Below are 27,104 nucleotides of genomic sequence, written 5' to 3' on the forward strand. Positions count from 1 at the left end.
GTCAGTATATCTGTGATGTGTGGCAAACTGATTTTCATACACTTTATCTTACAATTTTTAAAATGGGGAATATTTTATACTCGCCTGACTATCCTTTTCACTCATGAGGAAACAAAGAGTTATCATAATACTCTAGAGCATGTGTAAATTGTATAAATTAAGCACTATTGAATAAAGACAGAAGATGACTTATGCTTAAATTTCAGTGGGAATATGTAGCCCCATGTAAAAATGCTCGATGTTTGGACAAAAAGACTACAATGGCCTCTGATATCCACATGCAAAGTAGAAAGTCTTATCCTTCTCACTTCATAGTAAGAAAGTTTCTTTTGCTTAGCTGTCATCAAGAATATTAAGTCTATTATTTTTAATGGGAAACTTGCATTAATAAAAACTTGGTGGAGTGAGAAGTGACTCAACTTCTAGGAATAAATCTTAAAGATGTTCAGAGGCTCAGTAAATCTCCAAATTATGGTCTTTATTAATAAAGTAGTACATGTTCTGGATAAAAATAATCATCATTTGGATACATTTTGACAAAAGAAAAGATGAATGCTGTCTTGAGGCAGAAATTTGTATTAATTATACTTCGCTGATGTCAGTAGAAGACTTCAGATATTTTCTATGATGCTGTTGATCAAATACTGGTTAGAATGACTGGAGACATGAATTTTCTCTCCAGACACCACCTTTAAATAGGATATTGACAGTCTTCTGCGGGTTAGATAGAAAAAGGTTTGCAACTAGGAGCAACTTTATCTCTCGATCCCTTACTCCCTGTGTGCACTACACGGGGAGCAAAATAAAGTTCAGTCTTTAAAATGTAAGAGTACGAACACCGTGTCTCTTTTCAAGAGTTTGAACATACCTTGGCAGAAAAGAGTACGGACACTGTGTCTTTGTCTGTCAGACAGACTGTGTCCACCCCAGGAGATAAGTCACAGAGTGCTGGAAATTGTTCCTGGCTTCCAGCCACAAAAATTATTGTCAGGGGTTAGTAAGCAAAATCCCTTTTCTGAACACATTGAGTCAAAAAAGTCATATCAGCAGCAGTAAGCATCTCATCTCTTCTGCTCCTGTTTATCCCCCCTACCACATTGCAGAGGGAAGATTTCCAAAGAGGAAAAGGAGAAGAGCGAAATAGATGAATGCCTCCCTGTCTCTAGGTTTTACCAATGCACCTTATCTGGCAGATGGTAATAGAAGAGAGAGAAATAAGATTGAAAAACAATGCTGCATAAATTCTTCTATCTAATGCGGACAGTAACATAGTCCAGCAGTACCACCTGATATCCAGATCTGCATTGAAGTTTCCCAATAATTTCCTACAAGTACCTCTACAAAGGGTGAAGTTTTTTTCCGATACCATGAGGCACAGCAATATGGCCCTTCCAAGGAAGTTGACTTGGCTTATAGGCTTCAGAAAAATAGTCTGGAACAAGTGGCATCTTCCTTATATGAGTATTCTGAGTTTTTGAAAACAACATAATTTGTATGCTAATAAGATTTCCATTATTGCAATGATTGCTTTCTTGTCCATTAATTACGTATGCTTTGATCAGTCGGTATTAGTGCTGTGCATAAAATACCTTTACAAATATTTAATAAATGGGTTCACAGTATTAGTGTTTTTAAAGATAGTTATTGCTACAAATTAAGAGATTCCTTTTCCAGCTTAGAATATAACGATAAATATGATTTAACTTGAGAAGCAATTGTTAGCTGTTTTGCAATTATTGATTCCTTTTATGAGTGATAGCAAGAGAGTAGAATCTCCTTTTAAGTGCTATATCCTCATTCTAGCTGAGATTCAACATTGTCATATCACTGCAATATAGTGAAAAACATCATAAATATTCATTGAATGCCAGTGGCAGAGAAGGAAATACTTTCTTATTCTAATCCCACTTTCATTTAAGATAGATGAAATAAAAGGCTTCTCATTAGTTATTTTGGGATATTTAATACTCTATAGGCATGCTATACACTTGGCCAATTAGCATAGATGATTGATGACAAGAATTCAAAAATAGAAGTAACTGATTTTTAAGGGCAGCTGTGAGTACAGGGTTTGCTGCTATTGTATAGAGCAATGCCGTTTGTCAGAGTATTAAAAAGAAATTTAGTCTTATTCCATTCAGTGTGTGTTGACCAAGATAAGGAAAAGGTTATGATACTGGAGATAGCCAGAGAAAATAATGGAATCTGTCATTTGTCTTCCTTCGGGCTGTTTAGATATTATTGCTGTCTCTCCAAGAAGCCAAGCATCTGATGCTGGAATGCTTTAATTACAGAGGTGTCAGCATGAGCTTCAACTCACAGAGCTTATTTGGAACTTGTAGTGTTGGATCTTTTGTAGGAAAATGAAGAGTATTGCATCTTTAAGCAATGGTTTCTTTGTTTTCCAGTGAGATCTCTTCCAAATTTAAGGCTTCCTAGATCTTGAAGATTTGATCTCTTAAACTGATAAGAAGGCTTTTGAGTATGACACAACCCTCTCTTTCATTGGGAATAGAAAAACAGGCAAAGCAAGGTCTGGGCCTCTGTGCTTGCCTTGAAAAATCTAAGCTTGAAAACAGTTCAGCAGCCCTGCAGAACAGTTTCAGGACTTCCTTCAGCACAAGCTGACATGCTGCCAGCAGTATTCTCAGTGGATTTACCCTGGCATCAGCTTGCTTACTTGCTAGTGCACTGCTGGGGCTCAAACAGCCCAGCTCAGTATGATTCAGGACTGTGGGGCTGGAAAGGAAGAGAGGGAAATGAAAGCTCACCTTATATTCAAATGAGTCCAGGCCTTTCTGAATGTAAATTAGGGGAATTAGTGTAGGTTTGTGTATATTATTGTCTAAAGTGTGCAGTTATGAGTTAGTAAAGATTATCTCCTCTTTTGAGTGGTATTCTGCCACTCTCATCCTTTTGATAGACACACACACACATTTTTTAAATCAAAATTTATATATCAGTATTTTCAATATTTAGAAAATTTTTTTTACCGTTTCAAAAGAAAAAAAATTATTTTCCTTTCAAATAAAATATTTTTAAAGTCTGAAAACTGATATTAGCCCTTTTTCCATGGAAAAAATGTATGCAGGTTTTTTTTTTATTTTCCAGCCCTCTTTGTATGTATTTTAAAATTTATTCCTTTTTTCTTTTCATTGCAACTAAGTAAGGGATATACAAATTTCAAATTCTCTTATGTGTTAAGTAAATGAATTGTGTTACTCTGCCGAATTATCAGAGGAGACCATTAATCTGTCTACTTTAGGAATACCAGAGGCATTTAAAGAGAGCACAGGTGAGCATAGGTGTCTGAGGTTCAGAGAACAGCAGCCCAGAATGGTTCCTCTCCAGTCTCACTTTCAGGACACTGAAATTCAATCCCTGACTCCATTCTGGAATATGAAGTTCCAATACACTTTGTACATGAGTGATACATTTCAGACTGGCCAGGTAAAAATCTTCCTCCTATATAAAATCAACTTTTGTGGTGGAAAGATAACTCAGCTGTTTTTTATTCCTCTCCCTCTTGCAGCTCTGAGAATACCTAGTCTGCTGAGAGGAGAACTACTTGTTCTCTGCAGAAATACCATTTAAAAAAGGAACAGGGGAATCTCCTTCAAATAATACTGTGAGACAAAAAGTAAGCATATGGCCAATAATAAGAGGAAAGCTTAAAATGATAAGAAGATTCAGGTTCAGAAGCAGTCTTCTGATGCAAATACTGGAAGTAAAAAAGCCTCCTCATACTGAATTTTATAACTCCAGGAGCTTAGATATGAATATAGACCAATGAAATGCATTGATGGGTAGTAATTCCCTAATTCCCTTCCAGTTCCAAATTTACTCTTTCTGATTCAGCTTGTGCTTCTCTTGAAGCAAGAACCGAGAGAAGTACCTTTAAAATAAGTGCAAATCTTTTTCCTTTTTCTTTTTTTTTTCTTTTTTGGCAGGTATTTTGTGGGGGGGATTCTTTTTATATTTGTTTGGTTTTGGTGATGGTAGAGGATTTTTCTGTTTTGTACTTTGTTTTTGGGGATTTGTGGGGTTTGTTGGTTGGTTGGTTTTTAGTTTGGTTGTTGTTTTTGTTTTGTTTTTTGGGGTTTGGTTTTTGGATTTTGCTTTGATTTTTTTGGGTTTTTTTTGTTTGGTTTTTTTTGTTTTTTTTTTTTTTGGGGGGGGGGTGTTTTTGTTTTTGTTTTTTTTCCCCAGAAGCAGCTTAGTGAAAGGAAATTCCCTAGACTAAGCTTGCTAGTCTGGGAATCGGCTTGTACTTTTAGACTTTTAAACACCAATCTTGTTTTCCCATGTAGATTTATCAGTTCATTTACCTGGATGCATCTGAATTAGTCTGCATGGCATGGTGTAGATAACGTCCTGGGTGTGGAAACACTGGGGGAAATGGGTAGGAAGAACATGTCTTGTCTGTAGCTATTTCATAGCATTAGCTGGACTTTAAACACTACCTTGAGTTAGAAGAAAACCAATACAGTACTCACTTTTCATTAACTTGCTTTTATACTAATTTACACCAATCAGCTGGTGTGACTTAAGGGGTAACAAGAGGATATCATCTGTTGTCTTGTTTTCATCTCCATCATCATATCCATAGGGAATCCTGAAGAGTTTTCAAGTGGTATATTTCCCTGAAAAATACACTTTATCTGATAAGTGACTAGGTATGTCTCAAAGTTTTAGTATGACATTGATTTTTAATTAATTTTAGGCAGAGAATGTATTTAAAACAACAAAGTGTTTCACAAAAGTTTTTAAAAGCATCCTTCACAGTGGGAAGACATTTAAGTATCAGTAAGCCTTAACTTTAGTGTTCTGAAAGTGTAGGAAGAATGATCCCAAGGGAACACTGTTACTCTAAGCATCGCTTTATGGAGTCTGAAGAGAGCTACACCTTTAGGATCTGTGACCTGTGCTGTCTGGAAAGCTGCCATGTTGTCTAGGATCTAGTGGTATATGGCACTGATCACACAGAAACCAAACCAAGCCTCTTAGCATCTTTGGATCTGATTGTTTTACAAAGAACTTCCCATCTTCCCTCACCACAACTGCTACACGCATATAAACAGAGAATCTTTAAAGTGTCAAAACTCTGGCAGTTATGTCTTACTGACTCTCTGCAGGTTGTTGGCACAGGTTATAATAGCCTGAAGGATTAAAATGGACAATGAAAAGGGCTGAATTTGATTTTATTAAGAATATGCTGGTTAGATCTCCTTCATGCCACTGCCAAGCCTGTTCAAATCTCTTTGCTCAGCAACGCTAATGCTCTTCTCTGCAGATTTCAGTCAGAATTTGATGCTGATGAAAGCATCACCTGGAGCAACACAGCGCTGAAGAAAGGGAAGAGAACAAAACTTCTACTTCATTATCATCAAACATAGCTGTCTTCAGGAGTCCTTTCTGAGAGCAATATAGACAAAACCTGAAATTTTAAAGAAAAGTAAATCTGAGAGTCCTAGGATTGGAAATAGCTTAGGCTAGGATTTTGGCTTTACAGAAATAGACATCTTACATGTCATAGCAATTCTGGCAATTGTCAAGTAAAGCCAAAACTACAACTGGTCTAAATTAAAAGGTTGTTAGAAGCTTGCTGTAAATTTACATAAACAAAAATTGTTGTTTCATTCTGTAATGAAAAATGGACCCATTTCAGTGATGGTTATTGGGAAATGTATTAGAAAGTCAATGTCCTGGACAGTCAGTTCCCATGTGCTTCAGACTGTCTTAGCTGATTTACCAAAGTTTAAAATACTCTAATCACTAGAAACATTTTATGAATATTGAAATAAATAGTTTGAGTTCCTGTGTAAGAGCTTGTACTGCATAAAAAGAGAGAAAATCAGTTAGTGTTCTAGACCAGGATAGCTGCTCGCTACAAAAAGAAACACCTTTTAGCTTACTCAGTCTTCTCTGGTCAGCGTCAGTTTACACTTCTGCCTGCAGGGGAATTTTCAGATGTAAAGTAGCTGTGTAACACTGAGAATGAGTCTGCTATCATAGTCCTTTCTCTACCCAGCAGGGAAAATCACACAGGTATGACATACTTAGAAAGACAGGTAGACTGACAGGTATACATACTTAGAAAGAGATTTGTTTAGCTGTCTGGTCTTTGTAAAAATTTTAATTCCCCTTTCCTGTTAAGGCAGTTTTGCATTAAAGTTGCTCACTTAGAAAGATAACAGTCTGAAGATACTGTGCTCAGCACTTGCACACGGGTAATGCCAGTGTGTTCTACTTTGGATATGAAACCCTTGTTAAAAACAGAGGCTTGCCTGCTCTTTAGAAAGAACAGAGTAAACAAAGTAATCTCCTGTGTCCAGCCAATATGACAGAGCCTGGGCAGGAGGTGCACAGAGAGGAGGCAGTGGGTCCTGCAGTCATTTGGGTCACCATCAGAACAAATGAAATACAGCCTGTGTGATTCTACTCTTTTCTGAGATTAATATAGTTTAAAGAAAATGGAAGAAATTACTTCAGAACATCATATGAAATTGCACTGTTGAAGAGATGGAACTGCTGCTTAATGCAGTGTCTTTAAAAGGTTTTTTGCCATCTCTTCTGATTCATTCTTGCAAAAGCAGTGGGGAAAAAAAAAACCATGGTGGTAGAAGCTAACATGCTGTTACCCTTTTTCTACAGACACACAAAGCTAGAAACTGAAATTATCAGGGACTTAACCTTGTAAGAACAATTCTGAACATCACCTCAGCAGTTTATATTTATTCTTTTATACACAATGGGAATGGTTTGAGCTCCTAGTCCCAGTGCTTCAGACTGTTTCTTTTTCTCTACCACCTTGAAAGACAGGTTGTTTACATCAATGTTTTTATACACTCCTGGAAGAGATTGAGTGAAGAGAAAAGGAATTACATTTCTTGTGCTTCAGAGGCCAACCAACCATAGATCAGGAAATTGGCTAAATACCAACAGTCAGCACTGTTATATATCATATATATCACAGACTTGAAAGCATTTTTTGCACACTGTTTCAGGGCCTGTCATTTTGTTTCTGAAGTACCCAGAAAAAAACTTGCAAAATAGCTTCTCAAGTGTATATGTTTCATTTAAATTTCTCTCCTGCTATGCTTTTAAACCTAAGACCACTAATGATGTCCAAAGTAGAGCTTACCTGACCACTGACAGAGATGGCTCACAAAAAACTCTGTGACTGGGTAAAAATGATATGGCCATAAAGAATAAAAGAGCATCTAACTGCTTTGCCTTTTGCTGACCATAAACCCAGCTGAATATGTAAAAACACATTAATGAGTAACAAAGCATAAAGGTTTAATCTTTCTTCACCTGCAATGGCCAGCAAGTCTGATACTGTTTGATGCATGATTTCCTGGCTAGCATCCTTTTCTCTCCTCTTTTAGCTGCTTATGAATTGCTGGTACCTTGTCAGGGACATTATTCCCTTAATCTTGCTTCTGTGTGTAAACGGAGTGCTCAGATGTTCGTAAATGATGCCTTTGCTTGCTGTGCTGAAAGAAATGCTATGATTGTGCTGTCTCATTTCAGCATAGCTGTGTAAAATTGTTTAGATGCATCTAAATGCTAATCTAGTGGATCAGCTTAGTCTGGGCTTATGTCATTGTGCTGCCAACAGCACACTTTTATGCAGTGACAACTGCATATGATACAGGATGCTGATGAGATGGAGGGAAGAAATTCTGTCTGTTGCCTTTCCGGTTCCTTCACTTTCCTGAAAAAAAAAAAAAAAAAAAAAAAAAAAAAAAAAAAAAAAAAGAGTTGAAATTCTGCCTGAAATATGGTAAAGATCAGCTGGAAAAGATTAGTTAGAAATAGAGGCACCCTTCTGCACAGCAAGAGGATATATGTTTCAGTTATGCTTTTGTCAGGAAATACATAAAATTGTAACAGAGATTACAATTAGAGAGGGGACATAGGCAAAATAAAATTTTAAAAAAAATCCCCTCTCCTTAAAAGAAGAGGCTGAATGGACTGGAGCTCTTTATTTAGAAGGTAGTGTAGTGGCAGAACAATGAAACCATGGTGGTAAGGTTTCAAGTACTTTGTATTTCCACATAATCCTACATTGATGATGTATGGGAATGATAGGGCATAAAGATGTTATACTTAATTTGAAACTGTAGGTGTTGATCCTCAGTTGCCATTTCTTTCAGCCCAGCTGTGGAATAGGACTCATTGCTGTCATGATATTAGGAGATGCACCGTTGCTTTTTGCTTTTTTTAAGGAAACTTGGTTTTGGGAAATTATTTTAATTCAAGATAGTCTATAGAAATTATTTTATACACCAGAGATTTTATTTTAATTTTGAGAAACTCTATTATTTATTCTGTAGGCATTTAAGGCAGGCAAGTGCCAAAGCAGAATACAATGGGCAATGCCACAGACTACTTGAATTAGCTGATGCTAACAAAGATCTTGGCAAATATGAGACACAAAGCCCATCTTTTTTATTAAAATTGCCAGGTATTTTTGCCCAGAACAGTTTTTGCCATGGGGGAGGAAAAAAAGGAACATATATCTCTCTTCTGTGTTCTTTATTTCCAAATTGCCTCTGATATGAACCTGTACATCTGCTTATCCCATACTTCATTCACATGAGAGCAGTTTCTGTAACCTATTTAAAAAATCATTAATATTTCCTGATCTCTGAGATATAATTTTCCATTTACCTGTCTGACTTCCAAGAGTTCACAGAAACTACATAAGAATATATGAAGTGTCGCATGAGATCCATAGACTGGGTCACGTCCCAGTCCTCTGTTTCTAAATGAAAAAAATATCTATAAGTAATCCTCACTCAATGCAAAGTTCAGAAGGTCATTACCTTCTGTGCAAAGGAATAATGTGAAAAACATTGCTGATTTTTCTGTGTTAAACCAAAGGCCTAATAGATGAGTGCCTCCTAGTTCCAATATTAAGGGATTTGATGAATGCCAATTCTTCATTCTTCTTTTCCATCACTGATGATTACCAGATTTTTTTTTTCTCAGCAATTCTCTTCCAACAATTTATCTTCCTTCTTCCACACTGTTTTTCTGTTTTTCTCCAAACCAGTGTTTTTGTGTGTGGGAAACTACTTTGTTTGTGGGTATGTTTTTTAAGCATATGCACAGCGTTGCTATGGTGCAGATGAATACTCAGTGTATGGCCTGTTCATTTTTTCCTGCTATTTCATGCCTGCTCTGTCATGGCTAGAACAAAAGTTCCTGTTTAGATGAGAATGGTGGTATTGCTTCATTTAGAAAATGTTAGCCAAGACCAGGTTTTTAGCTATGCTTCACCCTGATCTTTGAGCTACTCTGCTGCTCTCCAGACAACAGTGTTCATTTACCCAAAGCTTTTGGAAAATGTCATAAGAGAGAAAACAGGCAGGAAAAAGACACCCCAATGGATTGTAAACTGTTTCAGATTTTAGTCCTTAATCTTGAAAATTTTGAAGGAAACACCTTTTCTGAAAATAGACTCAAGGCCTGAAAAGCAGCAGGAGCTGAGTCTGCTTTGATCAAATGTTATAGAAGCATTTTATCCACAGCAGTCTAAAGATATAAAATCATGGACTGAGAAACATTGTTGATTTGACGGAGCATTTTAATTTTCATCACCCTCTACCTTCTGCTTTCCTCTCATTTATTCAAAGATGACGGTTTCCTCTTTATCCCACAGGGAATTACACCTTCACTGCTGTCTCTCTGGTATCCTCTCTTGCACTCTGCTTACATCTCCTGTGCTTAGTTCTTTGTCTGCAGCTGAATAAGTGATGTAACTAGGCTGAAACCAGAAGACTTGTGCATAAGCTGCCCTCAGCTGGAAGCTTGCTGTTTTGTTTCAGAAGTGAGGTTGTACTTGCAGAGCTAAAAGCTTGTTAGTTAGGATAAATTATATTTCCTTCCTCTATAAACACCACTATCTTGGACATGAAGTTTGGAGGGTGGAAGAGGCTATGAACTCCACTGTATAGCTCTTCACTGCCCACAGGTTGCAGAACCAAGAGCCACAGAATCCCAGCATGCTGCTTTCTGCATGTCAGGGAAGGTGTGTCAGTAGCTAAGGAGTCCTGAACGAGTAAATTGAGTACAACATGTGAGTAGCAGGCTGTGTGGATTGATGAAAACATAGAAAGTCTTCTGAAAGCATCTGAGGCTAACAGAGAGTGTCTTGCTCCCTTCCTCCTACCTCCTTCTGTTAGTACCTGCATCCTTTCAGGGCTCCTTTGTGCTGGCTCTGGTTCAGCAATTCAGAAACGACATATCGCCCACTTGTCAAAGCAATAAAAAAAAACAAAAAAACAAAAACAAACACCGAACAAACAAACAAAACACTGAATGTATTTTGCTGGTTTAGTAAACCACTACAGCCCACACAGGGGCTTGATGAATGCTGAGCTACCACCAGGTAGGTGTGGAGCTCTATAGCTAGGAGCAATGTGAGAGGCCAGTAAGCTGCTCTCTGGGTGATTGTGAACTCTTAGGTTTCCTGTCCTGGGATGCTTCACCCTCCTTGGCTGGTACTTTTATTGGACTTAGACCAAAAAGGAAACTACAAGTTCAGAAGTACACCTTGATTTCAGCAGATGTCACAGAACTTCAAGAGACAGATTTAATTTTATATATTTTTATATATTTATTTATATATTTTATATGTAATTTTATATATTGTATAAATACATAAAATATATGAAATTATGTAAAATATTTCAGTTGTCATAGTTATCTTACTGCTTTTCAGGTATTTCTGCATGCGTTTATTTAGATTGTTTACTTGGTCTCAAATATCTCACTCAAGTACCCCAAAAGTGAATGAGTTAACTTTTTTTTGGGAAAATACTGATGGTCACTTTTGGAGTGTGTTTGACTGTGTAGTCTCAGGTGTTTCATGAAAAGCCACTGGCTTTATATGAGTAGATGACTTGTCTATAGGGCAGAGTAGCCCAGATTCCTGGACAGTGAAGTGGAACTGAAGCAGTTCTGAAATGTATTGGCCCATTGGAAAACACACAGGGCACAGAAGTCCTGTGGTATTTAACTGCCTTGCATCCAGCTGTGGTATTTCTGTCAACATTCTCATGGTCTTTCCTCTGATGAAGGGGTATTTGTGTTGTTAATTTAGCTTGAATGTATAATTATGACATTTTAAACCAGCAATAAGATAACAAGTATAGGCTGGGTATATGATAAACAGTTGAATAAATAGTTGTTCAGTGCCATGTGGTGGAAGACTGCTGAAGGAAGAAGTAAACATGGTCTAAAGCAGACATTTCCTGTAGGGATAGTACTGAAAACTATTAACAAAATACTATGCACTTATTTCTCTGTTTACTAAATTTGAGATAGTTTGCAGAAGAAAATACACACGTAAATTAAATGATGGTCAAAATGCAGACCTGGCTCTGACTGAGAGAGCAGTTAAGAAACTTATGAACTCTGGTTTGATTGAAGAAGACAAAGAAAACGAAGGATATGAATGAAAAAATGTGCTGGCTGTGGATTTCAGTGTATGAAGAATGAAAGAATTCTAACTTTGGCATGGGCCTCTGTCCAGAGCTGAATAATAATACTGTCAAAGATAATGCAAAGAAAATTATAATAAATAATTATATTTAACACTAAGTGCTCAGTAGCTCAACAAGAGCTGATGACATGTTCATAACATAGAAAAGAGACCTGCTTTTTAGCCACCAGGAAAAAAATAGAGAAGCATAGTATACAGCTCCTTCCAAGTAGAGACAAATGACTGCTGTAAAGACAGGGGGAGTCCCATGTGTCAGAAATAAATCTAATGCTGGCTAGTAATTTGTAAGTGTGAATGGATGATGTGGATTTCTCATCTGACCACAAATAAAGAACTAATGACTTAAGATAAAAGGGAAAGACTACATCCAAGGAGGGTAGAAAATGTATTTTAATTAAGGGGGTGAAACAGTTACTCTGTATAACAAAGTACACAAATCAATATTAGGGTTTGTAAAACAGAGCACAAAAAAGATGATGGTACTCAGAAGAAATAGGGAGATGATGTCCCTGTGTGTGGCAAGGGTGAGATTGATGCTTTTGAAATGTTTGATCCAGTCTGGTTTTCATAATTTGTAAAGGACAGTCAAGCTTTTTAAGGGCAGGGAAAAAAAAAAAAGACAATTACAAAGGAAGCAGGTCAGAGATGTATCAAAAAGCAAACCAACAAACACAAACAAAAAAACCCCCTAAAAACCTACAACATAAGCTTCTATATTTCTGTTGTTTGAGTCACCTAACTTGCACTGTGAGACTAGTATGGTTTATACTTATGGGTGGTAGTACATTTAAGAAAGCTAAATAAAGTACACCTGTGTAAGGTTGTATGATGAGTTATGCAGCTGCAATGAATCCCAATTGCAGGGATGTATTTGGGCCAAAAAAATTAAATTCCGTGTGTCTTGCTGGCTGTACACACCAGCAGCAATATCCCGGGGGGCCAGACTGTGCCAGACTGAGCTCATTCAGCTCCTTTTCCACCCTCTGTTCACATCTCTGTCTGTTGGACTCCAAGCCACAAACTGTCTATTTCCTTCCCATCAGCTTTTCAAGGGTCATTGCTAGGGTGAAGATGTCCACAGCTCAAAATTAGGCAGATCAACTGGGCAGATTGGTATTTACTCTGGCATTCACTTTTACAACCAGTAAAGAAAGAAAAAATGTAGAGGGTAGACTGAAGAAAATTAAATAGGCACCAAGACACCATTGTGGTTTCTGTTGGTCTCCATTGGGATGACCTCTGTGTAATGGAAGAGGAATGCTTTGCTAATTAACTATTTAACATACAGTAAAATGTGGGGTTTGTTCTAAGTGCAAGTTATTCACTTGTGCAGTTGATTTAAATGCTTGTTCAAGACCGAGATCTTATTTTGCATCTCTTGAAATAAAATCTTTGCTTGATCAAGAAATATTTTTTGAATATGATGATCATGTTCTGAAGAAGTTAGTATCAACAGTGCTTCAATAATTTTCTTTAATTCTATACAATCACTGGTCTTTTTGCTAATCAATATCTAAATATACCTGGGTAATGTCACAAGAACACAGTGGAAGAGAAAAGAGGATTTTGTGTATTGCTATATTCACATGGATTTCATAACATCTAGGTTTTATGGTGGGTCACACCATAAACTGCAGTTTGTACTGACACATGTGCTGGAGGTGGTAAGGTAAAAAGAAAGGACAAAATAGTACTAAGACTGGCTTTTGGAATGTCTCATCTGAATGTGTGCATTAGTGATATCTATTATTCAAACATCCGCCGCTTTAAATAAAGAAAAAACACTTTTAGTAATTTATGAATCTCAAGTGTAAAGAAGACAACTCTCCAGCTAAATCTCATGGCATGTTATCTCAGTAACAAAGAAACGGCTTGATGTGAGCTCTAGAACATCATAAGATTATAGCTCACTTCTCATGCCATATATCAGCACATAATTCCTAAACTCAGGTTTCTCAAACACTGATTGGCTCATTTCTTACTAGCATTACTGTAGTTTATAAAATTAAACTCAACATTTTATTGGCTCTTTGTATCACTTTTTTTGCTTCAAATGTAATTTTCTTTTTTTTATAAAATAGCCAGAAGATCAGGGTTTTTGCTTCTTAAAGTTTAGCACAATGTGGCTGACATGTTTTTAAGGTTTCTTCTATTTATTAAAGGGAAATGGTGCTTGTGGCGTGCAGAAAATAGTGGGGAGGTGAGTGTGCTGTACTACAAAACTGTTGCACTCTAAGTGCAGGGACCTGACTTCAGTACTTCAGAGGCCTTCAGTGCATCCCTTCAGTAACCAGAAAGGGTTATTCAAAAAAGTGACAGTCTGGTACAGAGAAATGTATTGTAGCCTCACAGGTTTACCGTTTGGTTTCTTCTACTCTGTTGCCTGCCAAAGCAAAGATTCATGGAGATGGTGTTAATAAGCCAAACCAGGGATGAAGTAGAGCAGCAATCTGTCTTGACAGCACTAAGCTCTTCACTACAAGTTCAAAATGCTAAAAATACTTGCCATAAATGAATGAAACCCTCTTCTTTCGTGCTTAATTATGAAATAGTTGAAGTAAGGAGGAAATTTAACAAGATGTTTTCTTAATTTAATCCAGAAAGATGGGATAAAAGATGGGAATAATTTCCTAGGGATATGTGAGGAGGTTTTAGCCTCCATGACCATTATATTAAGAAGTAACAGTGTATAGCACCACAAATGGTAGTACTGATTTAAAGACATTACAATTAAAATGAATACTAGTACAAAACCATAGGAGCTACTGGTATCCATAATTTAGTAGGATAAGTATAAATAGCTTCTAGAGCCATTTGGAGAACTGTATGATGGATGAGTGGACTGGAAAACTATTTTCTTGTGTGATCTTTGAAGATTTTTGCATATCCTTCATAAAGAAAATAGTGAAAATCAATTGTTTGCATATCTCTTATAATCTGAAATTCAGTAAGTTACTGGCTTTATTGCATGTCCATTTCCTTGAAATGAAAAGTGGGTGGTAGCACTGGCCAGCTTTCTAAGGCCACTTGAAATCTGCAGAAGAGGAGGTTTTGAGGAGGTGTTCTTGAGTTATTTTGGATCTGTTTGAATCTGCTATCTTCAGAGTTTAAACATTGCTTTGGTAATTTTAATAGTCAATGGAAAATTAAAACGTTAATATAAAACTATATTATGAGAGATTTATAAAACTTTTAAGGTGTTCATTTATTTTATTTAGGGTGAAGTTGTTTTCAAAAATGGAGAGAGGATGGGAACCATCAAATTTACACAATTCCAAGGTAGGTTGCAAACAATTTTCATTATATTATGTATGCAGTTTCAAACTTTTGTGTCAGTTGCATTTTTTTCAGGATGTTTTAAATATCTACAATTATTTTGAAAGGAACTGTTTGGAAGATGCAGAAAGGAATTTAATGTTTATTATCTGTTTAAAATGGTGCTCTGAACCTTGAGTGAGGTATTCTGTTTAAAATGGTGTTCTGAACCTTGAGTAAACCTTGAGTGAGGTAATGTGGTGTTCTGAACCTTGAGTGAGGTATTTCCTGGAATTTTTCTCGATTACAGTCCCCATATTTATACTGATCTGTAGCAACCTATACCTGTTTAAAAAACCCTACTGGTCAGCTAAGTATCCACTTCTTAATACAGTTGTTTCTTTAAAACCAATGTGAAGTGGAATTTAGAGAGGATTTTTGTTGTTAAGCTCTTTCAAGTTAGTTTTTGCATTCTCTGAAGACTCACTTTTGACATTCTGCAACTGCTTGCTAAAAGTTGCTTCAGGAGGCAGTCCCTCAGCGTGCAGAGGACACAAACTGCTGACCCCATCCCTTGGAGGCAACATGCTCCACAGCACAACTCACCAAGCCTGCTGCATCCTCTCAGCCTGAGCTGCTCCTGCAGGGAATGGGCTCAGCAGCAGAGACCGCAAATGGAGCCGTAGGGATTTGTCAGGGGCCATTTGCAGCCAGGATGAGGCGCTTGCTGGGGGAGGTTTCTGCAGAAATGGTGATTCATGTTGTAGTTGTTTCTGCAGTTTATAGAATGCAATTCATGTGGTTTTTTTTCCCAGGCTGAGGCTGAGATAAAACAGGAGATGATTGCATTTGGATGGTCTCGTGAGGGTAGAAGTAAGCTGACAAATTCTTTTCATACAATGCATGAGAGAGAAGCTTGCTCTCCCTTTGTTTTCAGGAGAGCACTTTAAACATAATCCTGCTGACCAGGTTACAAAGGATCATTCTTCAAACAGAAATTGTCTGCTGTATGGACATTATTATTAATGAACAGCAATGCACTCGAGGGGTTCTGTTGTTACTCATTCTGAATTACTGAAGCAATCTTCAGAATTGCTCTTGCCTTCACAGCTGTAAGTGATGCTATTAACTCATGCTCCCGGAAACATTTCAACCCACCAAAACTTTGCAGACATCTCATGGTAATGTAATTTAGGAATTCTTGCTCAACACTAATGATAAATATTGATTGCTTCCTCTTCTTCCCCCCTCTGCCCCCATTTTTTTCCATAATAACGGTGTTTACAGGCACATGAAAGAATCATGAGAAAATTTTTACAAGAGGTATTTATCCCTCGGAAGTCTGGAGGTGCTCAAATGCATTTTGCCTAAGGTAGCTACATGTACCCTTCTAGAACATCTGAGCAAGGAGGAAGTTTGGCCTGTTCCCTCTGCACACTGAGGATGTGATTTGGGATCATTGGGAGGTGCAATATATGTCATCTGAACTAATCCAGAAGAGCAGTAGAAGTCCAGGATAGCTGATTTTATATTGATTTTTATCTCCAACCATTCAAACTGAGGGTCTTTACAATATTTTCAGTTTCATATCAGATACTATTTAACACCAATGGTTTTACCGTCAGCTGAAGTATCGCTAGATCAGTAAAAGCACAGGAGACAACCACCCCTTTAAAACCCCTTGCAATTGCAAAATTACCATTTCAGAAGTGATTCAAGCACATACTCCGTAATTTGATCATCAAACAAAGGTTTCCAACTAACCTACAGAAAAAAATATCTCAGACATCCTCTGGAGAAATGCCAGAGAAGGGCTGGATTTCTACTCATGCAAGCAATAGTCAGTCAACACATCTTAAGGCTCGTCTCAAGTTTTGTTTAGTTTCTCACCCATTTTGGAAATAAGAGAATGTGCAAAAATGTTTAAGAAATTGAAATAAGGAACAGTATAACAACACAGATGAAAGCATTTCTTTTTTTAACTACAAATGATAGTCTAAATATTATCAAGGATTTTTCTGTTCTTTTATTGGTATTAGTTTTGTTCAAAGCTTTTATATTCAAGACTTGTGGTATAATTGTAGACATTATTAATTTGTTCAAAAGAATCCTTTATTAGTTAGGAAACTTTCTGAAACATTCTCATTAACATTTAATAATCCTTGGACTATTGGGAAAGTTCCTAGTAATGCAAAGAAGTTAATTAAGTGCAGTGCTTAAAATGGTAAATGGGGTTTTCCTTTGTAGATATAGCTATTAGGAGTGATCAAGCACGAGACAGATATACAACTCATTGGTTAAACATTTTTTTTTAAGAATACAATACAAATCATGATGATTTCAAGGAAAAAAGACCACATTAAAGATGTCTTGTAAATACTTTTGTAAGATTAGTTGTAATTATGAATATAGCTTATATTAAATGTATTAGTAGCTTATTATCCAAGCATAATAATTAGGAATATCCAGTGTTAGTGTTCCATACTTCAAGAGTCATTTTTTCATCCACGCAGCTTTATAATTTCTTTAACAATTTAAATGAAAGTTGTCAGTTGGTCACAGTTGAAATGCAGAAAAACAAAGCAGATAAATAGGTAATCATGTATCAGAATATGGCCAAAACCTCTGTTCCTCATTTGCTTGGTAGAAAAATCAGCAGGGCAGACTCAGGAGCTAAATTTTCTGTTCTTTGCTGGAAACTTTTGTTTTAATGAGACTATCTGCAAACATTTTGGCTATGGAAAAAGCAGACAGGCACATCTGCCAGAGGCAAGGGAAAACCAGCCTGTGAGGGTTCAAGGGGTAACTGCAGTACAGCTGACACGCAGTGATGAAATTCTGAATAGCTGGTTTAATTTTGGATCTAGATACAGTTTTTCCCAAACTCATGCTAGTCATGCCTCTTTTTCAGCTTCTGTGCAGTCTGTTACTTTTGCAAGTGGTCAAACAGATGGTGCCAGAGATAGCTGTGACCAAACTGCTTGCTGCTGTATAGATCATGAATACCTCTCAGGAATTATTAGTATGCAACAGAGAATAGAAAGCATATGCAATAGCATTTTCTCCTCCTACCTTGCTGGTAAATAAAGAGCAGACTGTTAGTTTAGCTGAGATATCCAAATGATGTTTGAAGTTGGCATCCTTCTGAATGAATGGCAATTTTTCTATGGATGCAATTTAAGAACTCTTCTCATAGTCAGACATGTAGTTGAAGTAGATGGTCAAAATCTTTTGTCTAGTGAGAGCTGAAAAAGAGTCCTGACAAGTTTTGTGGGCGTATCAGGGAGCAAGGAGGGCAGTAACAAAGATGAGATTGTTGATTGCTGTGATATGGGAGGCTTCAAGAACAGATCTATACCTGTCCTTCAAAATGTTTCACTTTGCAGATCCTTTCTGATTAATCTGACTGGAGCCTAGAAGGCACCTTGATTTCAGTCAGACTCCTATTTCTGTCAGGCTTTAAACAAAAGCTAAGAGACTTCAATGTTGGAATAGGTTAAAAAGGGAAATCAAAAAACTGTAAACAAATACAAATTAAATGTGCAGAAATTGTGCTCTGTGTAGATAAGAACAAAAGTCTGTGGTACTGCATATTGGATAAAAACTTTAAAGAAGTGGGAGATCACCTGCCGTGTCTTTCTGGGAAGAATTTAAGTGTTTCAACTCATTTAATCAGGTAATGTGATATGACATTTGTTAGTGTTGAAAGCTGATCTGCACATCAAGTGAGAGGGAGAGCAGGACTTGCCAAGTGTAAAACCTTTGGTCTTCTCAGGAAAAACCCTTACTGAACTTCTGCAGTAAAAGCCTCAGATACTCTTTTCTGAGTTTAATCAAAAGAAGTAGACAAACAAATGTCTACTCTACAGTCAATAGGAAGGTGTACAAGAACCTAGGATTGCTTTCCTGCATCCTCAGTTCATCTATAACTTGTTCTCCAAGGGCATCAATCCAACCCTGGAAAAGTTTCCTTCTATTATTCTAAATACAGTCTGGCATACTCTTTAACTACTGTTGGTTCTTGCTTCCATAAAGGCTCATAGGCAAGCAATAAAGGGAATTACTGAAGTCAGAAGTCTTACTTCTGGCACATCCTAACAGGAGGTCTTGACTGTAATCACATGAATGTCTAATTTGTAGACTTCTTGCTGTACCATGTCCAATCCATTTTTATCTCCATATGAGTAATCTTATTGTAATTGTCCATACCTTAGTGACCAGTGGTTCTTTTTTAGCTTAGTTATCAATTCACAGAATCATAAAATGGTTTGAGTTGAAAGGGACCTTAAAGATCATCTAGCTACAACCTCCATGCCACGGGCAGGCACACCTTCCTCTAGACCGTGATCTATATGAATATAAAAGTATCTGATTTAAAAGTGATTTAAAGTCCCATTTCAATATGGAGAGGTATACCAAATAGAACTCTGAAAGGGTGTGCCTTAAATCTGGAGTCACTGAATATTGATATTACTGATTAAGAAGATGAACTAGAATATATAATTATCAAAATGTACAATGGTCTCTGGGAGAGTCAGCAAGCACGAGGGAGACTAGACAAGAATTCAAAAAAATATTAAGAATTTGAAGAAGTAATCAGGAGAAAAAGTATGCTGGTTTTTTAGGTCAAATGTCTAGTGCTACATTGGCAGCAAACATTTGGACAAATACCAAATGGAGAACAATTCATCAATCCATAGTTATACATAAAAAGAACTAAAGATTACAGTAGGTGAATGAACATGAATAAGCAAAAACATGAACAGGTAAAAAAAGAAAATTTCTGCACTGGGGTGTTAAAATAATAGTATCCTTTTAATCTCCCTGATGCCCAAAAGGCTATAGCTATCTACTGTGTCTGGTGCTGATTTAAGAAAAATGTGCAGAGAAAACAGAAGATTAAGAATGTACCTCAATATAAAAACCAAAATATCTAGGCTATTTAGAGACCATTGTCAAAATGCATGACAGCTGCTGATAACACAGTTTCTTGTCCTGCCCTCACCGTCTGGCTGAGAATTAAGAGATGTGAACAGGAGTGGAGATTTGAGCCAATGTTAAGAAAAACTTCTTAATGAAAAGGATATTTAAACACTGGAAAATGCATAAAATTGCTATATTTGGAAGTTTTGAGAAACAAGTTAAACAGACACCTGACATGCTGTAGATGTATTCATTGTGCCTTGAGACAGACAGATGACTTTTATTACATCTTGAGTTCTCTACAACTCCAGCTGCATTTCTTCTGGAGCTGTTGCTCCTCTGCAGTGTCCATAATGTGATTCTGTCATTTTATTTACAAATACTTGTCCACATTATGCTACTAATACCACTTGTTGTACTTCTCTATATTGTTTCTAGTAAGAGACATAGGATAAGCATGGAACCCTAGAATTGTGATTAGGTTATTTGCAGGGAGGAAACAAAAAAATTAATTGCTCTTCCAGCATCAGTTCTGTGTTTTGCTGTTTCCTTTTTTCCTCTAAATCAAATTTATTTGAATGTAAATCTTTTGATCCCTCAGCCAAGTGAGCATCAAAACTGCTATTAGGTGTCAGGGCCACTTACCCTTTGTCTTCTGGTCTATCAGTCTGGATATTTTTTTCTATGTTGTACAAGGATTTAGCAGGACAAAAAGTGAAAATCATTATCCAGGTGTATGTATAAATACAAAGAGGTAAAAACTTAGTTCTCCTCAGGCAGAAAGTGAATTGAAGCTGGGATTTCCCAAGCAGATGATAAGTCTGTGTTATGGGTGGGTATCTGTATTGGTATCTGTGTGGTTTACACTCTGAGATACAAAAGGCAAGTGTTTCCATGCCTGTTTGAGCTGGAGGGTGTCTTTGGACCATAAGGTTTAATCATTGCACGTGGATTTATTGTCTATCAATTTGTCATGTCTTTCATGAAACCAATTTTACTTTCGGCCTTCAACACGTCTACTGACAATGAGTTTCACAAAATGATGATGCATGTAATGATTAAAGCCCTTCCATCTGTTTGTTTTAAATCAACTGTCTTAGAATTTCACTGAGCATACCCTGCTTTTTGTGATGTGATAAGCAGTGAATAACTGTGTCTTACTTTTTACACATCGTTCATGTTTTACAGATCTCTCTTATCAATAAGTCTCTTTAGAAACACAAGTCTTTGTCATCCATTTAGTTTTTTCATCATGCAATTCTAATAAGCCTCTATGTTTCTTGATATTCTTTTTTTGTGAGAGCTTAATGAGAACCACACACAGCTCTGAAATATCCACCTCCAGAACTCATATTTCTGAGTGACCTTTTTCCACTATTTTAACTTCTTTCGCAATATTCTGTCTTGCCACATTCATCCTCTTTTTGGCTCTTTGGCCACCGGTGAGCACAGCACTGCTGTTTTCAAAGAACCAGCCATAGTAAGTCCAGGGCCTCATCCTGGTTGCTCTTAATTACTTAGAACCAACAGCTGCATTTGTATACTTGATATTCATTTTCTCTTGTATGTTATGTTGTACCTCACTAACATTGAACATTGCCTGTAATTTTATTATCAGTATTTCACTTACCTTTATAGCAGTCAGATGAAACAATACAGGAAATTATATTTAGTATATGTTTATAGCTGTTTTCCCCTTTTATTGTCAGATTTTTTTGACACATTTCCTGTTCAGTTTTTGTTCGGTTCCATACCTACCAGAAGCAATGTTTCCCGCTGTGCCAGTTACTTCTCTTGTAACCTGTTGGCATTATCTATTAGGAGTTGGAGTTTGTGTTCATTTGATTTGTTTACATAAACACAGAAAAGTGTATTAAAATTCAGGTACCTGAGTTGTGTACTTGTGATAGCAAACTGGAGAAAGGACAGATAAGGACTATAGAAATTGTTTGGGGTCTTAGGGAATTATTTACAAAGACAGATTAATGCAATTAAGTGTAGGGAGTTACTTGAGTCACCTCATTTTGAGCAAACTGTATTGTGTGGATATAAACTGTGAGGCCAGGGAGGACATGCTGGAAGGGGACACTGATGTGCAGCTGTTGGTTGTCATGGCAGTTTGTTCTGTTTTGTTCTGTTGTGTTCTGTTTTGTTTTGTTTTACCTGAGCTAGCTTTAAACAGGCCAACTGCGGTGCTGCGGGCTGTGTAGCGACAATAACATGGAGCAGACTGGAAGCTGGAAATCTGCCCAGGGGCAAGATCAGTGGTTTGGTAGGTAACCTTTCCATTGGGAGCACAGCTATGGGAGGCCACAGCTTTGCAGCTATCAGCATTCAAGCCAACTAATTTCAGGCTAGCTGGGTACTTCTGTGCCGCCCAAAGTGGCAATGAGCATGACAGGTTGCTGGGAAGAGTTGCATTCATTTTTTTCCCCAGGCATGTGTGAGGAGCAGGGGAGACCTGTTTATCACTGTGGTTCTGTGCCTGTGCTTTACAGAGGGGTTCATCCCTTGAGAGCCGGTTTGAACTGTGCAAATAATTATTACTGGGACAAGTACACGCACTATAGGAGAAGCTGTCATTTTCATAGGATTCCACTTCATTCAGTGTACTCTGAGGCACAAAGTGTTTTGCAGGATCTGATAAGTCTCTGTCACTACGTTGTGGAAAAATTGTCTTAGGAGATGTCTTAATTACCGAGAAAAAATTCAACTTTCAAATGCAACAGCAAAGAAAAAAAAGTTGAAAAGCAATGGAAATAATTTTACAAAAATTGATTTCTACCAGAGACTGAAGTATCCAGCTCCAAAAAGTCAACAGAAATTAGTACCCTACTAAAGAAATAATGTCTAAGAAGAACCTGAAAGAATTGTTAGACTTTTTCCTTCAGAGCTCTCTGAGTTTCACTGTAAAAAACTTTTTTAAAACTTTTAAAACTTTTCTTGTTTTTTTTCCAATTTGCATTCAGAATCCTACTTCTACTAGAGTTGTTCAGATGTTCCATTTCAGGTGATGGACAGTGCTGTCCTTCCCTGTCACCACCCAGTCCTCCCTGTCTTTTGAAGAGAGGCAGAGGTTTTCTTGAGGTCTATGGGGCCACCATGAGCTGCTGCTCTCTGCAGAGCTGTGTGCTGGCACATCTCTCTCCTTGACATCTCAGAGTTAGGCTTTTTTTTGAAGAATTTGTAATACATAAAAAGATTAAAAAAAAGATAAGGGGATAAAAAGAGACAAAAGACTTACAAGAAACCCATGAAATATATTATGGGAAAAAATTAATTTGTTGTAATTAATAGAGAGTTCAGTCTACTGCAATGACATCATCCCTAACAAGTAGTTCAAATATTTCCTCAGATATGCAGAACCGTGAAATAGAATAACTTTAATTCTGAAAGAATAGAAAAGAAGAAAATGAAGTTTATCTAGGTCACTGAAAGGATATAGATTTTTTTATTCAGCATTACCATTTGAACAGACAAAATAGAGAATTGTTGAGTGGCACACCAAGCTAAGGTTTGTATAGTCGTAGGCTACAGATAGGAAGATAATCATGTAAAGTCTAAAAGATCTCTGAATCTGTGGAATAATATAACAAAGGATATTTGACAAAAATTTCCTTCACAGAACTACTTCAGGACAATATCATCACGGTGTTATGAGAGAACAACTCTGATCTATTACAGATAAGGGAGATGAAAATGGAATATTTTTTTAAAAAATAGTGAAGATTGATTTATTCACTGCATAGGTGACCAAAGGCAGTTGTGATTTGTATGCTGCAGAATTCATATAGGCATTTATACTAAAACTTTGAGAGCACAAAAGCAGGTCCAGGTATTAGTTGCTTATTAAGGATACAGAAAGGCTAAATTGCTTTTCAAATTTACTAGTTCCCCTTTTTCATCCTAATAATAGGGTTTTTTTTCTGCCATTACAAATGCTTATTTAATTTCAAATTGTAGAAGATCATGCCGTCATTGTATTGGCACCTATTTCTCTAAGCTGACATTTTAGATTTTGAAAAAAATAATCTATTTTGATATATCATCACTTGACCCTGGTTCAGAAATTAAAAAATTCTGATTTTGTCAAAATGTAATAGAAAATGAGCACATGTAATTAATAGATTTGGGAGAAATTTTTAGAATTTTGTCTAAATGTCTGACCTTTGTCACTATTTCACAATGGCACAGGTGTTATTTTCTGGCTTGAATCATGTTATTTAATATAACTATATTGAATTTGTTACACATCTGTGATAAACATCTCTGTTTATTTTCAGTGAATTTTGATGATTTGCTCCAACCAGAATTTCTCATCCTCCTTTTGCAACGAAATTAAGTGGGGGTTCCAGTTCAGGAAATATTAGCTTTCCATTTCTCCATTCCAAAAGTCACTAAAGGCCTTTTGTAATCTCATATTTTGACTTAAAAGAAGCTCATTTTTCAGAGTTTTCTATTAGAGAGTCTGTGAGTCAAAAAACCTCACAACAGACACACCCCATACATTCTGGACTTAAGTAAAACATTTTTTAAAACTTACTATGGACCCTAATGTCCCCTTGCCCCTGCAATGAAAGGACAGGGTCATACTTTTCTTACCCTTGAGTTACTATTTCAAAAATTGAAACCAAAGGGAGAACATGAGTGTGGATTGTTGAGAAAAATGTCTATTTGAAATTCCATCCATCTTGGTATTTGTTATCTTCAACTGGAGCACATGTATAATTTTTTTCCTTAAGTGATTATGGAGAACAAGGGATGAATTCCTCATAAGCAAATTATTTCATTAGATTGATCTAGTACATCTACCTGCAACAAAGTGATTCCACCACAGATGATTTAGCAGTGATTTAGTTCAAACTACTGCCAGGATGAAAAATGTTTTGAATTAATACTGTTCATGTAAGGAACAGGGTCAGGCAGAGATATAGGGAACTGTCATTTGTACATAAATCTAAGCGCTATTTTATATGATCCCCAGCTAGTGAGACGAAGCTGTTTGATAGCTTGCTGTGTTCTCCCTTTTTTCCTCCCCTCTTTGTTTAACCTTTATGCCATGGACACATTTTTCCTCCTTGAGCTGCTTTCTGCATATCCAGTTCAGAGATATCCAGGCCATGCTTCACCCTGACAGACTGTACAGTCTTTACTGGTTAATCCCTTGTGTATAATAATCAATTCACTTCATCTGGGATCTACCAATAAAGACTAGCTTGGAGGATGAGGAAAGGAGCAATACCTCACTGAAAGTGTATCCCCTAAACTCATAGAATCTTTTAAGTTGGAAAAGACCTCCAAGGTCATCAAGCCCAACCTTTGACTGATCACCACCTTGTGAATAGGCCCTGGCACTAAGTGCCAGGTCCAGTCATTTCTTGAACACTTCCAGGGATGGTGACTCCTCCATCTTCCTGCACAGTCCACTCCAGTCTGTTCCAGTCCTTCTGCTTTTCCACTGAGCAGGCTGGATAGCCTTCCCTGGGAAACCTATATTCCCATCTCTAAAATAGGTATGATGGATCCTTGCTTCTATTAAAAGTATGCTATAGGATCCAAACCAGTAATACACATATGCTGTTTGGGCCATTTTAAAAGTCAAGTTATTTATAGGCCTGGTGAGGCAAATTGCCCTGCATACTGCCCTGACCTGTGCCAAAATGGAAAGTTAAGTACATTACGGGAAGCAGATCCCTGTGCTCCTCAAGAAAAAGGTGTCTGATATACACAGAGACCCTAATCCTCAGGTAACCAATTTTACTGTTTTAGAATGCTGTTTGTACCACACAGGCTAGAAGAGGGAGCCACGGAGAGATTGCAGGAATGTCACATACTCATAAGAGCTGACAACTCCCCTTTGAAAATGAAACGTGTTTCTCACATTTAGGAGAAAAATAAGGAGAGGCTTCCTGCACAGAGCAAGGGAAGTTAAGCTTTTCTCTCATTCTGGCCCTTCAAAAGGTCATTGCAGAAAGTGTTGTAACATGAAGTGATTTTAACCTGACTCTGCTAATGTGACATTTGGAGCATGGCTGTGGCAGTCTGATGTGACAGCAGGCAAATGTTGTGTTGTGCTGTGTTAGTAAATGGCAGACGGCCTGATAAAATGAGGGACTTATTCATGTATTTAGTCTGTGCTTCCCCTCTCCAGAGGAAAAGACTTTGAAAAGTCTCTGAAGTGTGAATCCCAAAGGTCAATAAATGCACAAAGGCCTTGTTGAATTCAGAGAAGAGAACAGAATTAAAAAAAAAAAATAAAATTGTGAATTTTCACATCCAGAAAATGTTAAGTAAGATTTAAGGCTGCAGTTGTGTACAGAAGCTATAAATCATCAAAAGCTTTTTAACTGCTCATATTCAGGTTTGATAAATTCAGCTGACAACCTAAGTGATAACCTGTAGCCAAATGCCAGATTATTGCCTCTGTATTACAGGTTCATTTTTCAACACTTTAGAACTGCTTTAATCCCTGAAAGATTCAGGTAGCTTTAGTCCATCTGATTTACTGTGCTAGATAAAATCAGTGGTGCACATAACTCCAACTGTGGACTGACTCTGGAGAGAGTGGGATTTACAGAAACATTAGTTCTGAAAAAGACCGTGGGCTTGCAAGCCATACATATGTAGATAAATGGCCTTTGGATATAGAATGCCCCTACTGATGCCATGTACCATTGTGTAAACTAAATATTTCATCACTTGTCTGGGCTTGAGCTGGAGTTCTGCTTCTGTTTCCCTTGTTAATACATATTTCAATTATCTTTTTTAATGAAAATTCAAATTACTTTTTTAGTTCCCTATAATTTATCTATTTTTATGGAAGAGGCTGATTAAATGAAAGAAATACAAAAGATAAAATGTTAGGGGGGAAGATAACTGAGTTATATGTTTTCATTTCTAGAGGGACTCAAGAATTTTGAAAATGCTACCCAAAGTGGATTTTCCCAAAGATTAGCTCAGTTGGTCAGAGCATGGTGCTATTAATGCCAAGGATGTTGGTTCGATCCCCCCATGGGCCATTCACTTAAGAGTTGGACTCAATGATCCATGTGAGTCCCTTCCAACTCAGAATATCCTGTAATTCTGTGAAGCTAGCTGGCAGCCAAGTCAACCTAGACATGCCCCATCCCAAATGGAGCAAAGCTGAAGCCTACCTTAAGATGTAGTAGTCAGATAAATGCATCTCCCTTGGCTTCTATAACTGGAGATTTGAGCATGTGGGTGTTTTTCCAAGCTTTTTCTCCCTTAGACCTTTGTTGTGATTGACAAGGGAGATCTGAAGAATAGTGATAATGCTTTTTTTTTTTTTTTGCTATTTTACTGAATAAGAAAAAGAGAATAACAGTCTAGATAGGAGCATTGCAAAGTTCCACAGCTCTGCCTTGTGAAATTTACTGTAGAGATTTAC

At 37.1% G+C, this 27,104-nt stretch overlaps 1 protein-coding gene across 1 annotated transcript in view; it reads left to right on the forward strand.

Annotated features, from left to right (window-relative positions):
• The window catches only part of GABBR2 (gamma-aminobutyric acid type B receptor subunit 2), a 355,481-nt gene that overhangs the window by 145,970 nt on the left and 182,407 nt on the right, over positions 1–27,104 (forward strand). The window contains exon 9 of the mRNA XM_053941075.1: positions 14,737–14,797. Coding sequence (XP_053797050.1) covers positions 14,737–14,797 — 61 coding nt within the window. The remainder of the gene's footprint in view (positions 1–14,736; positions 14,798–27,104) is intronic.

This window comes from Vidua chalybeata, chromosome 1, assembly GCF_026979565.1.
Source record: "Vidua chalybeata isolate OUT-0048 chromosome 1, bVidCha1 merged haplotype, whole genome shotgun sequence".
Taxonomy (NCBI): domain Eukaryota; kingdom Metazoa; phylum Chordata; class Aves; order Passeriformes; family Viduidae; genus Vidua; species Vidua chalybeata.